This window comes from Dendrobates tinctorius, unplaced genomic scaffold (assembly GCF_039654945.1).
Source record: "Dendrobates tinctorius isolate UK_male_01 unplaced genomic scaffold, ASM3965494v1 ptg000246l, whole genome shotgun sequence".
Lineage (NCBI taxonomy): Eukaryota > Metazoa > Chordata > Amphibia > Anura > Dendrobatidae > Dendrobates > Dendrobates tinctorius.
This window is the reverse complement of record NW_027361913.1, coordinates 4,024,993-4,036,716: the sequence shown is the minus strand read 5'-3', so window position 1 is coordinate 4,036,716 and position 11,724 is coordinate 4,024,993. Positions and strand designations below refer to the sequence as shown.

The window sequence follows — 11,724 nt, the reverse complement described above, 5'->3', positions numbered from 1 at the left end:
GAGCGCATTCTTCCTGGCATCAAAAAACGGATCCGGTGGCATCCGTTCACATCAGTTAGGAACGGATCCGCTTTCCGCCTTTTTGGCGGATTTTAACTGACACAAAAAACTGATGTGTGAAACAGGCCTAACCTGACAAAATAGAATGAATAAAAAATACACATAGAATAGTTATATATAAAGATGTCAGTGACATATATAATTAGTACAGTGCTTGTGTAGCTTACTGTACACGTATTTTATTAGTAAATAAATTATTTGTTGAAAAAAATGGTGTGGGGTCCCCCAAAATTTTATTAAAGGGAACCTGTCACCCCCCCCCCAGGCGTTTTTAAGTTAAAGAGCCACCTTGTGCAGCACATATGCTGAATTCTGTCAAGGTGGCTCTGTTACTTAGCTTCCGTTCCACCGCAGAAATGATCTTTTATAAAATTGTTCAAAAATACCTGAAATTTGACAGGGGGGCAGGTCTTTCCCCCTCTGACAGGCGCCTCGCATCCATCACTCATTTCGTATTTGGCACCGCCTCCTCAGCTTTCTTTTGAAATGCTGGTGCCTGCGTTGTACTATATCTTCTTGGGCATACGCAGTCAGCGCTGCCCGTGCTCTCAGATCACATCACAGCCTTCATATCGCACGGCCAGAGATCCCGCCCCGCAGTTGCTTATGATTTATTCACACTGTGGGGCTTGGAATCTTCGGCATGAGAGCCGCAGATAACTACTGCGCATGCCCGTGGGGCCGATGGTGATCCTAGTCAGGTGGAGGGACCAGGTCGTGGTGAGGGGACCGGCCCCAGTTAGTGGAGAAACTAAGAACTCAGCTAGCAATCCGCAGGCGGTAGGCATTTCAAATGCTACAGCCACATCCACACACATTCGCAGAAAAGGCAGACATATAGGATCCAGGGGTCTGACCAACGTCGCCCGACAAGATCTGAGTCTGCTGGCTTCGGACACTGTGCGTGAAGACACAGGGCAGTAGAGGTGGTAGCCAGTGTAGTGAGATGGCCAGGAAAGGAACATCTGAAAGGGGGTTCTGATACGGTGTACCCCAATTTATCTGACTGCACCACGGACCCTAAGGACATAGCACCCCGGCTGAGGATTGTAACATCAGAACTGTGAGTATAACCTGTGAAGACTGCACACCGCTGTGTCCTCCAATTTACTATTGCGTCACTTGCCCTGCACTACAACCACCATTATTTCCAACAACATAATCGCCCTGGGGAATAGCTCTGCCTGTGGAGAGCTGTAACGACTCTGCTGCATCAACTACCCCAGTGGACTGAATCTTCAGCGTCGGCTAACACCTTACTTGCCGAGTACCACAGGTGGCGTCACGAATTCTATCATATAAACTTTACTCCCCTTTTATCATATCATTTTCATTGGATGCCCAGGGCCACAGATCGGGTCACTGCTGCCGTGTCACTTCCCCTTAAGAACCGGCCCGGTAATGAGTATCCACACAGCCCTGGCGGGCGCTAAACATGCACACAGAGGGCACTAGGACACAGCGTGCCTGAGACAGAGCCTGCAGGACAGCAACTGCTGCTAGTGTCGGCCAGGAAACAGCTCCTCCAGTGAGACAGCAGCACCTTACACTGCACAGACTGACTCTGCAACCTGCCACTGTGCAGTTTATCAGACAGGGGAGCCGGCATTGTGCTGCTCTCTCCATGACATCTCAGATACTGGCCATGTCTCCCAGTGGGCCTCTGCATGTGACTGGGCCCGGGGCAACGGCCCCCTCTGCCCCCCTAGTAGCTACGCTACCGTGCTGCATGCAGCCTGTATCTCACGCCTTATATTGCTGCATGCAGCCTGTAGCTCACGCCTTATATTGCTGCATGCAGCCTGTATCTCACGCCTTATATTGCTGCATGCAGCCTGTAGCTCACGCCTTATATTGCTGCATGCAGCCTGTAGCTCACGCCTTATATTGCTGCATGCAGCCTGTATCTCACGCCTTATATTGCTGCATGCAGCCTGTAGCTCACGCCTTATATTGCTGCATGCAGCCTGTATCTCACGCCTTATATTGCTGCATGCAGCCTGTATCTCACGCCTTATATTGCTGCATGCAGCCTGTATCTCACGCCTTATATTGCTGCATGCAGCCTGTATCTCACGCCTTATATTGCTGCATGCAGCCTGTATCTCACGCCTTATATTGCTGCATGCAGCCTGTATCTCACGCCTTATACTGCTACATGCAGCCTGTATCTCACGCCTTATATTGCGGCATGCAGCCTGTATCTCACGCCTTATATTGCTGCATGCAGCCTGTATCTCACGCCTTATATTGCTGCATGCAGCCTGTATCTCACGCCTTATATTGCTGCATGCAGCCTGTATCTCACGCCTTATATTGCTACATGCAGCCTGTATCTCACGCCTTATATTGCTGCATGCAGCCTGTATCTCACGCCTTATACTGCTACATGCAGCCTGTATCTCACGCCTTATATTGCGGCATGCAGCCTGTATCTCACGCCTTATATTGCTGCATGCAGCCTGTATCTCACGCCTTATATTGCTGCATGCAGCCTGTATCTCACGCCTTATATTGCTACATGCAGCCTGTATCTCACGCCTTATATTGCTGCATGCAGCCTGTATCTCACGCCTTATATTGCTGCATGCAGCCTGTATCTCACGCCTTAGTGTCTTTTATCCTATACTTCTGCATGCAGCTTGCGTCTCACACCTTAAAGTGCTGCATGCAGCCGGTGTCTTATATTGCTGCATGAAGCCTGTATCTCACGGTATCAACCACTGAGGACTCTCAAGTCTGAATATTCTTCACACATTGTAGTGATACATGCAGCCTGGGTCTAATGTATTATACATCTGCAGGCAGCCTGTGTCTTACACATTGTAGTGATACATGCAGCCTGTGTCTTACACATTGTAGTGATACATGCAGCCTGTGTCTTACACATTGTAGTGATACATGCAGCCTGTGTTTGCTCCCTATAGTGCAGCTGTACAGCCCCCTCACAATAAGCGCAGCCGTGCAACAGTGTACACAGCGCTCCCCACCTCAGCCGTCCGTACGGCTCTGCACTGTGGTCCTCTGTCTCCGTCCCGTTAGTCAGTATTCCCCGCCCCTGTGGGCGTGGCTTCTCTAACAGCAGCCTATTATAGGCACACACCAGAGGGGAGACACTGAGGGCGTCCCCCAGAGGGCGGAAAGTTTCTTTGTGGGCGTGGTCAGGGCGGCGCTGGGCGTGGTCAGGGCGGCGCTGGGCGGGGCTCTCCTGCTGCGAGTCGCCGGAGTTTCGCTGCTGTGACTTCTGTTGCTGGTCGGCGCCGCTGCCGGGATGGGGAGACTCAGCGGCTCCATGCGATGCGTCAAGTACCTGCTGCTCACCTTCAACCTCATATTCCTGGTAAGAGACGGCGGTGGGTGAGGCTGTGGGCAGGAGGAGAGGCACGGTGACCGGAGCGGCAGGTGGATGGAGATGAGGGGACAGGTAGTGGCTCCACCTCATGGACCGGGGCTGCTGGCCATCACTGCTGCTGCTCTGTGACTCCCTGTGACATGTGGGTCTCCTGTCCTGTGATCTCTGGCTGCGGTGTGTCCTGGAAGAGAAGTTGTATCTGTACTGTATATAGTATAAGACCATGATTGGAGCAGAAATGGTGAGGGGCATGGAGTGTGAACAGCGCCGACTGCATTTATCCTCAGCTCACTAGTGGGGTCCCCCGTGCCCACGAAGGGCTCCTCTGCTGCCCACAAAGGTGCCCAGTGCCAGGGAATGCCCCGCCAGGGATACAGGTGCGGGCTTTACCTGCCATCATCCAGGCGTGGGCTCCTGTGATAATGCCTCTGAAGCCACAGGGCGACTTGTGGTGGCGATCGTGCCCACCATAGGTGATCCACACAGAAGTAACCGGGCTCAGTTTTCATGCCAGGGTATTTTCACATTCACCTTTACATAGGATCATTTTTCCTAAAATGGAAGACGAAACTGCTAACCGTAAAACTCTCCATACAGATCCGTTTGCTGAAGGCTTTATTGACGGATCCCATCTTTCCGTACAGTTTTTTTCACTAGTAATCCACTTTAACGTCCGAACCTTCTGCAAAATGGGATTCGTGCATTTGTGCCGACCGGGTCATTGGCTATAATGGTGCAGACGGAGTCACCATTTGTTCTGTCGTGCATCAGTTACAGGCGTAAATGCCTATCGGAGGCGGACATCTAGGCGTAGTTTCTATCGTCTTGCTGTCCGCCTCCACTAGATGGTTATGGCAGAATATGAGGCATCTGCGCCACTATAGTCAATGATCCCGTCGGTGAATTCGCCCAAATCCCATTTTGCGGGGGTTCGAACATAAGCCCAGACGGGGCTACCGAACATGGAAAAGACCGCAGTGTGAAAGGGCCCTGCAAGGTAAAAATTAAAAATTCATATTTACCTTTAGCAGCTAAAATCTTACTACATTGTATCGGTGTATGCAAAATGTATCAGCCGGGAGTCAAGAGCACTGTCTAGAGCGGATACATTTTCCATCTCTTCAGCCTCTGGAAGTAAACAAGAATGTTCCAGTCTTGGAAAGATGTGTTTAAATTTACAATGTAAGAAAATATCATTAAAGGTGTTGTCCACTACTTGGACAATTTGTTCCTGAATGCTGCAGCGCCTCATGTAAAATAAAAGCAGCACATACACCCCGACCAGAGCGGCGCCGTTCCGGTGATGTGGGGGCTGTGGGTGACAGAGCCCACGTTTCCCAAATTTCACAATATAAACTGTTAACATTAAAAAAAAGTCTCAGACAGACCTGATAAGGTTGGTGTACTTACTTTGAAAATCCATGTCAATATATGTTTAAAAATCATGGTTTTTAAGAAGATCATTATATGAGTCCAGCTGGAGCTCAACAGCTAAATGCTTATTTTAGAATCCTGGAGAGAAGCGTATAAAAAGTGTTATATGGACATGGATTTAAGTACACCAGCTCCATCTGCTCGAAGATATGCATTTAATAAACTAAGCAGTTTGCGTTGTGAGATCTTTATTTACATAAATTAGTTTTTATTTACATAAATAATGTAAAGTATAATATAAATAAAAAATATATATAAACATAAGCTATATATATATAAACGTAAACTAGCTGCTGAGCTGTGCAGGGAAAACTTCAAGGAGCCCCTTCCTTTTTGGGAGCGGTTCATCATACAGTGGTAGCATTTCTCTTACGAGATGAGGAATACCCGTTGAATAGAATGTAAGAGAAATTTATTTGAAAGGATAGAAATGTTTCCATTCTTGAGAATTAGCTCAGTTAGTGAGATGACAGATTTGTGGTCACAACTACCCGATTAGGGGTCAATCATTGTGAACACGGATAAAGACAAACACCGGGAGATGAGGAGAAGGCTAGAAGGACAGCGACAACTGAGGGACGCTCAGCGAGAGGACAGCTGAGGTCACAGTGGCTGCTGGGGGGCGGCTGATAAACAGCCATGGCAGGGTTAAAGATGAAAATAGTGTCATCAAGAAGAGATGTGAGATGAATGTTAGGGAGGATGCAAAATAAACATGTCTAAAGATAGAATATAGGGTAAATAAAGGAGGGTAGAGAGCAGGGGGGATACAGGACCAGCGAGGGGATAGAATGCGGAGAAGGGAGAGGGGCATGAGAAATCTCCAGAAGCTCACATTTTGTCTGGAGACATTGTCCACATCATGTTTGAACTTTCTTTTAGACGTATACACCCTGAGGATTCCTCGATATATACTTTTAGATGTAAGGCTCTGACATATGACACTTTATATACATGCAACGTATAGTTAATATTTCTTGATCGACCACCAACCCATCCAACACGACAAGGTGTACCTTAGATTTGCATGGTCCCTAACTCTAGTCATTCACCTGTCAATGTGCCCACACATGTGAACTGGGGAGGAGGTGGGATCCAGGCTTAGCTCAAGTAAAAGCTTTCTGGGAAAGCTTAGTGGATCAGGGTGCTGAGCACGGAAGGAGCGGCACACCCCGATGCATACTTCTTTATAGGCATGCAGGGATCAATGTTTAAGAGTGGTGTACTTATATTGTAGAATGACTTTGCCAACAAAAGTGAATTATTAACTATAAGTAAAGGAATGCCAGCTCCACAAGGGCTCATTGAAGAAGTCTGAAATGCGTATATAATGTAGTGTAAGTGCTTTGATATACTCACCGATCACCGTCTTCCCAATGATCCAGCGCTTCTCCAGTCCGCTTCTTGCGTGCATGAGTAGCAGAATCACGCTGGGGTTTATGCGTGAGCCAGAAGTGGCTTTTACAATGTAAGCCTGTGCAGTTTCATAACAAGTTTCCATAGACATACATTGTAAAAGCAACTTCCAGCTCACACATAGACGTAAGTCAATAAGGTAAGGGAGACACAAGCGCAAATAGGGTCTTATCCAATGACAAGTTAGTACATTTACGTAAAAATCTGCTCACCTGGCAATAGGTGGTCAAAGCACATGTAGTGACGATAGGCTGCCGCAGAACCACAGGTCGGTCACCAACCAGACAATACAGTACACTGCAGAAAGGATGTGGATTTTTTGTCCGCGCTGCCCAAGTAATAAAATTCCAAGACGTAGTAGAAGTTCAATAGTGGTTTAATCGACGCGTTTCAGGGTGAATACTAACCCTTCCTCTGGAAATATGTGCTTTTAATACCACTATATGTGGTATTTCCTGAGGAAGGGGTGGTATTCACCCTGAAACGCGTTGATTAAACCACTATTGAGCTTCTACTACGTCTTGGAATTTTATTACTTGGGCAGCGCGGACAAAAAATCCACATCCTTTCTGCAGTGTACAAGATAGACGTAAGTGGAAGCATATAGATATACTTAAGATGTGTATTAGGAGCTGTCCTAGCACATATGCCGACCATACTCTGCAGATGTGGTAACAGAGCCTGTAGAAGAGATACTATGAAAAAAGGTGGATGGAGTGGATGGTGACAACAAATATGCTGAAAAGCTGGAGAACAAGCAAATGTGATTATATATTGGCTGCAGATTTGGAATTAAAGCATTCCTGCCTTTTAACACAAATCTGCTTTTGGTTCATATTCCAGTTTAATCTGTTGCGAAACAGCTCCAATTCTGTAGCTTGCCATTAATTATTTTTAGTGGGTTGTTACATTGTACCAGTATTCTGTCAGTACTATGGCATCTTTGCTGCTGAAGATGGATTACACTTGACAACAGGCAGTGATGTAAGTTAGATGGAGGGAGACACTTAGTGACTGGCACTTTGGAGTGTTATTGGGGGTGAAACCACATTATTCTTTAGTTCAGTGATTTGCAGATTGTTTTTTTTTATCTCATTAACTGTCAAATGATAACAAGTTGTCTGAAGAACTATTTAAAATTTAGTAAGAAAAATGAAAGTTAGGGATGTTGGATATAAAGTTTGTGGAACAGATCAGAAAAGTTTGAAATGAACCTTCAGATCCCTGAGGTGGGCATGAAAACTGATTTGCAGATTCTGATGCCTGTGAAAATTTAACTGTTTCTTAATGTATCAAGATATTTGGCATCCAATAAAGGCATTCTCTTGAGTTCATAAATGAAGAATTACTTGCAGAGTGCTTTTAAAAACAAGCAAGTTTGGAATTAATGTCTTATTAAAAATCCTCTTTGTCTGGAATCTTTGTAGTGTACAGCTCGCTGCCTAGTCCCAGTGTGTCCAGATATCCAAGAAAGGAGCGCACGGCACAAGCAGGCTCTACGCTTTACAACCTTCTCGTGATGTTCTGAAGCTGGCTGGGTCACTTTAGCCTTCATGGGCTTCTCCATTGCTGCCTCCGCTAGAAACCTAGGAGGGAACACAGTTTGGACCAGCGGCGTGATCGCGCTACTGGTCCGAGTTGTCAATTTTCCTTGGCGCACCACCCCCAGAAAAGCAGGAAGCTAGGAGCAGTGATCTGGTCTCTCCTAAAGATTCTTCTTGAGACAACGGCTTTACATGGGACTGGTTTCCTTCCATTTTTGGTGACAACTTGGTTTACAGGAACTTTGCTTTCCAGTCTGACTCTTGCCATCATAGTTGATGTCACTGTGTTTCATAAACACGTGAAATGCGTTAGTTATGGTTTCGCTATTAGAATGCTGTGCATCATTACATTATCAATATAACAAAACACTTGAAAATGTGAGAATTACCGCCAAACTGCTCGCATTTTTTATATGTTGCATACTGCCTATTCTTCATTACTCCATTACAGCTCCCGTTATTATCATGTAATATTAATGATTCAAGTAACAAAGAAGTGTTCCTTTCCATCAACACATTTTGTACTTACTGGACTGATGGAAGTGGTGTTAAATTGGTACAGCGGGAAGAAAACCTGTAACCTAAAGTGCATCCATAATTTAGCAGTCTGACCACTTAGGAGCAATCTCTACATTTCAGAATATGAAGAGACGCAGCTTGGCCGTGGTGCCATTGTTATATCTGGCTGCCCCCACACCTCTTTATTTCATACTGATATTCAGGGGAGTTACTATAAAGGGTGCAGAGGTAGTAGGAGTACCCTGTCCCTTCTCTCAGTGGGGGCCCAAATATAATGATAGATATCCATGATTCTAAGTTTTACTGTGCAGAAAGAAATCCATAATTAATGGGTATCTCTATTGTAATGATTCTGAAAAGCATACACCAAGGACTGTTAAAGGGGTTGTCTCAGGCGGGATATGCCATGAATACCTGTACATGTGGATTCCAGTGGCAACCTGAGAATGGGGATTCATTACACTCTTTCAGGAATGGAAAAGCAACAACATAAAAGTGTGACTCTCTCAATCTATTGCTTTGTGAGAATCTTTGAAACTGGGAGACATTCTGAAGTGTTGGGGTAGCAAGGCATGTTCAATGTGTGGGAAATACCGTGATGAAGATGCTGGGAGGAGCCGTTAGGAAGAGTGCAAAGAACCACATCTTATGAGGATCAGAGGTTATGTGTGAGGATGTAGAGGGACTTTAGAAAGTCTGAATTTTATAGACTGCTTATTTGTAGCATTCTTTTTGTGAACCAATACCTGGCATCTTAGATCATAAAGCAGCTGTCAAGTGGCAGCCACTTCATTCTCCTTGTCAGCAGGGCTGTGGAGTCGGTAAGTCAAACCTTTGACATCTCAATTTCCCTGACTCCTGACTCCACGACTCTGATTGCACAGCCCTGCCTCATCACTGAGCATGGACATAAAGTGCAGCAGAGATTCATCCCGGCTAAAAGCCCAGATCATTAAATCAGGAACAGAACAGACATTTTATACCGACCCTACCAAAAAGGACACGGATTCCATGACTCCGAGACCACATCACTGATTTACTACTGAGTATGTACGTAAAGTGCAGCACAAATTCATCTCAGCTAAAAGCTGAGATTCTTAGATTAAGAACAAAACAGACATTTATAGGACATGTCATATCTTTCCCAAATTCTTATGAAAACATTTACAGCACATCCTACACTGTACCCAATTTATTATATATTTTAGACGGTTCATTTATACCGACTCCACCAGTGTGGATACCGACTTCACGACTCCGACATCAGAGCCATGCTTGTCAGGACAGCTATGCCTCGGGATCCTATGCTGACCCAGTAAATCAGAAAGATGTATGTTGACTGACAAATATAGAGTCCTTTAATGGTAAGGAATTAGATGATCAATTCCTCTCCGCACCAAGTACTGAATTTCTGTGGAAATTTCGGCTTATAAATGCATCTATGACCTAGACTAAAAACGACACAATTTGCACATTTACTGTACAATAGGAAAACCCATCTGTCGTTTAAGCGAAGGCTTGGTGATTCGCTGGCAGTAGCATTTAATGGAAGGTGCAAAGTATTTACAAATGTCTGTCCCAGCTCTTTTTTGGCACCCTGGACAAATATTCAGAGCATACTGCCACATTCTCCGGCGGTCATGTTACCTCTGAGCTAGTGCATCTGAAAGGGCCATTCAGCAAACGTGTATTGAGAATAGTGTTAGTGGTCATCACATTGTTCTGCAGGATGCTGCTGTCCGACATGTCAGTCACTACATGTATTCTGGAACTTTGTTTCTTTTTTCTAGTAAAATGTTTCTTCGTCTCTTGTTTTCACAAACGTTCTGGAAGCTGAAAACATGATATCAAGAATCTATTTCAAAGTAATGTTCTAAGAGAAAAGCTTTGTTGCCTCTTATTCCGGTAGTGATGAAGCAGAACCCCAGTTTAGGGCTTGATCATATAATTCAGGTGGAACATCCTCTCCATCTGCCTGTAAAATTTTAATGAAGGAACATTGATTGCCATTGTCCTGCTGGGAGGACACTACAAAGGGTCGTGGTACTCACTGACCCTTTAGTCCCACCAGAATCATGCATGCAGTGTCCCTTGAAGACTGTTGGTTTTTGACACCTGCGACATACTGCAATACAGACTGACAAATGTTTCCAAAAGTGTTGGATTTTCGGTCGCTGGTCGCAAGGCACTTATTACTCATTTGCCAAAGACTTCAATGCTAGTCGCACGCGACATGTAATTTGTCGGCAACTTGGCTGCATGATCAAAGCACTAGCATAGTCGTGGGACAGAAAGGCACAGGAGAATTGCACAAATGTTTTGGAGACTTTTCATGTTGCCATGTAGCTCTAGATTAAAGCACAACTCCAGCTCATTTGTTTTATTTCAGCACTGGAGTGGTGCCACTAATGTAAGTACTCTGAGCCTAGTCTTATACTCACCAGCCGCTTTCTTCAGCTGTTTCTGGTGTTCCTCTGGTCCAGTGCCTCTATCTTGTGACTGCAACTTCTGACTGACCGGAAGTCAGAGTTAACGGTCACAAGCTTTCAATGTAACACCATCACCTGGGAATAGAAAGAAAACAGCGTCTATTTGATGTCGCTGATTTTCCAAGTTTCCTTGGAGCTTGAACAAGCGGCCACACTTAGTGAGTGCTGTCAACCTTTCTCTCAATATAAGTCTTTGAGGGCCTCGTTCAGGTCTTGTTCTTGCTCTCCTAGACTTACATTGAGTAGTGATGTCCAGTCCACCCAGCAAACACTGGAGCGATGGAGCAGGTCACAACCTGCAGAAGAAGGCTGGAGCGGCGCTGATAACAAATGAAGATGGCGTCTGGAAAGCATATTACTACAGGAAGCGAACTTACATTAGTGATACCACTCTGGCAGTATTATTTTTTTTAAAAAGCTGGAGTGGTGCTTTAGTGCTGGACACTTTTTGGTGATAAATAATACAGCTGATCCCATTGAATGCAATACGACCAATTGGGCTATCAGTTCTCTCCATTCTTATGTGAATAAAATCTTGAAGGAATGTTCTGCCATGTCAAAGGCGTGTTCAAGTTTTACTGAGGACCACACTGCTGAAATTGGAGGTGTCTCACCTGCATCAGTCGACAATAAAAGAGGACAGAAGAGGAAGTAACAGTCCCGTTGGTTGTCACTTCTGCTTGTCCAGTAGACGCCCTTGGAGAGGGCAGGTATTGAACCTGTAAGGTATGGACCCTGTGCCCGAACAGAATTTTTACAGATTTGTTTTTGGTGAAGTTAGTAGCACTTCTTGCGCTTACTGTCAGAATTTTGCTGTAGCATAGGGACATTGTATTCCAGATTTGCTCCTTTTGCCATTTCTTACTATAATTCATAGAGATGCCTTGAAAATAGAGCTTGAGTTTAATGC

At 45.3% G+C, this 11,724-nt stretch overlaps 1 protein-coding gene across 1 annotated transcript in view; it reads left to right on the top strand.

Moving 5' to 3' along the window:
* The first annotated feature begins 3,251 nt into the window (after positions 1–3,251).
* Positions 3,252–11,724, top strand: part of LOC141063214 (tetraspanin-2-like) — a 256,297-nt gene continuing 247,824 nt past the window's right edge. The window contains exon 1 of the mRNA XM_073557274.1: positions 3,252–3,400. Coding sequence (XP_073413375.1) covers positions 3,332–3,400 — 69 coding nt within the window. The 5' untranslated portion in view covers positions 3,252–3,331. The remainder of the gene's footprint in view (positions 3,401–11,724) is intronic.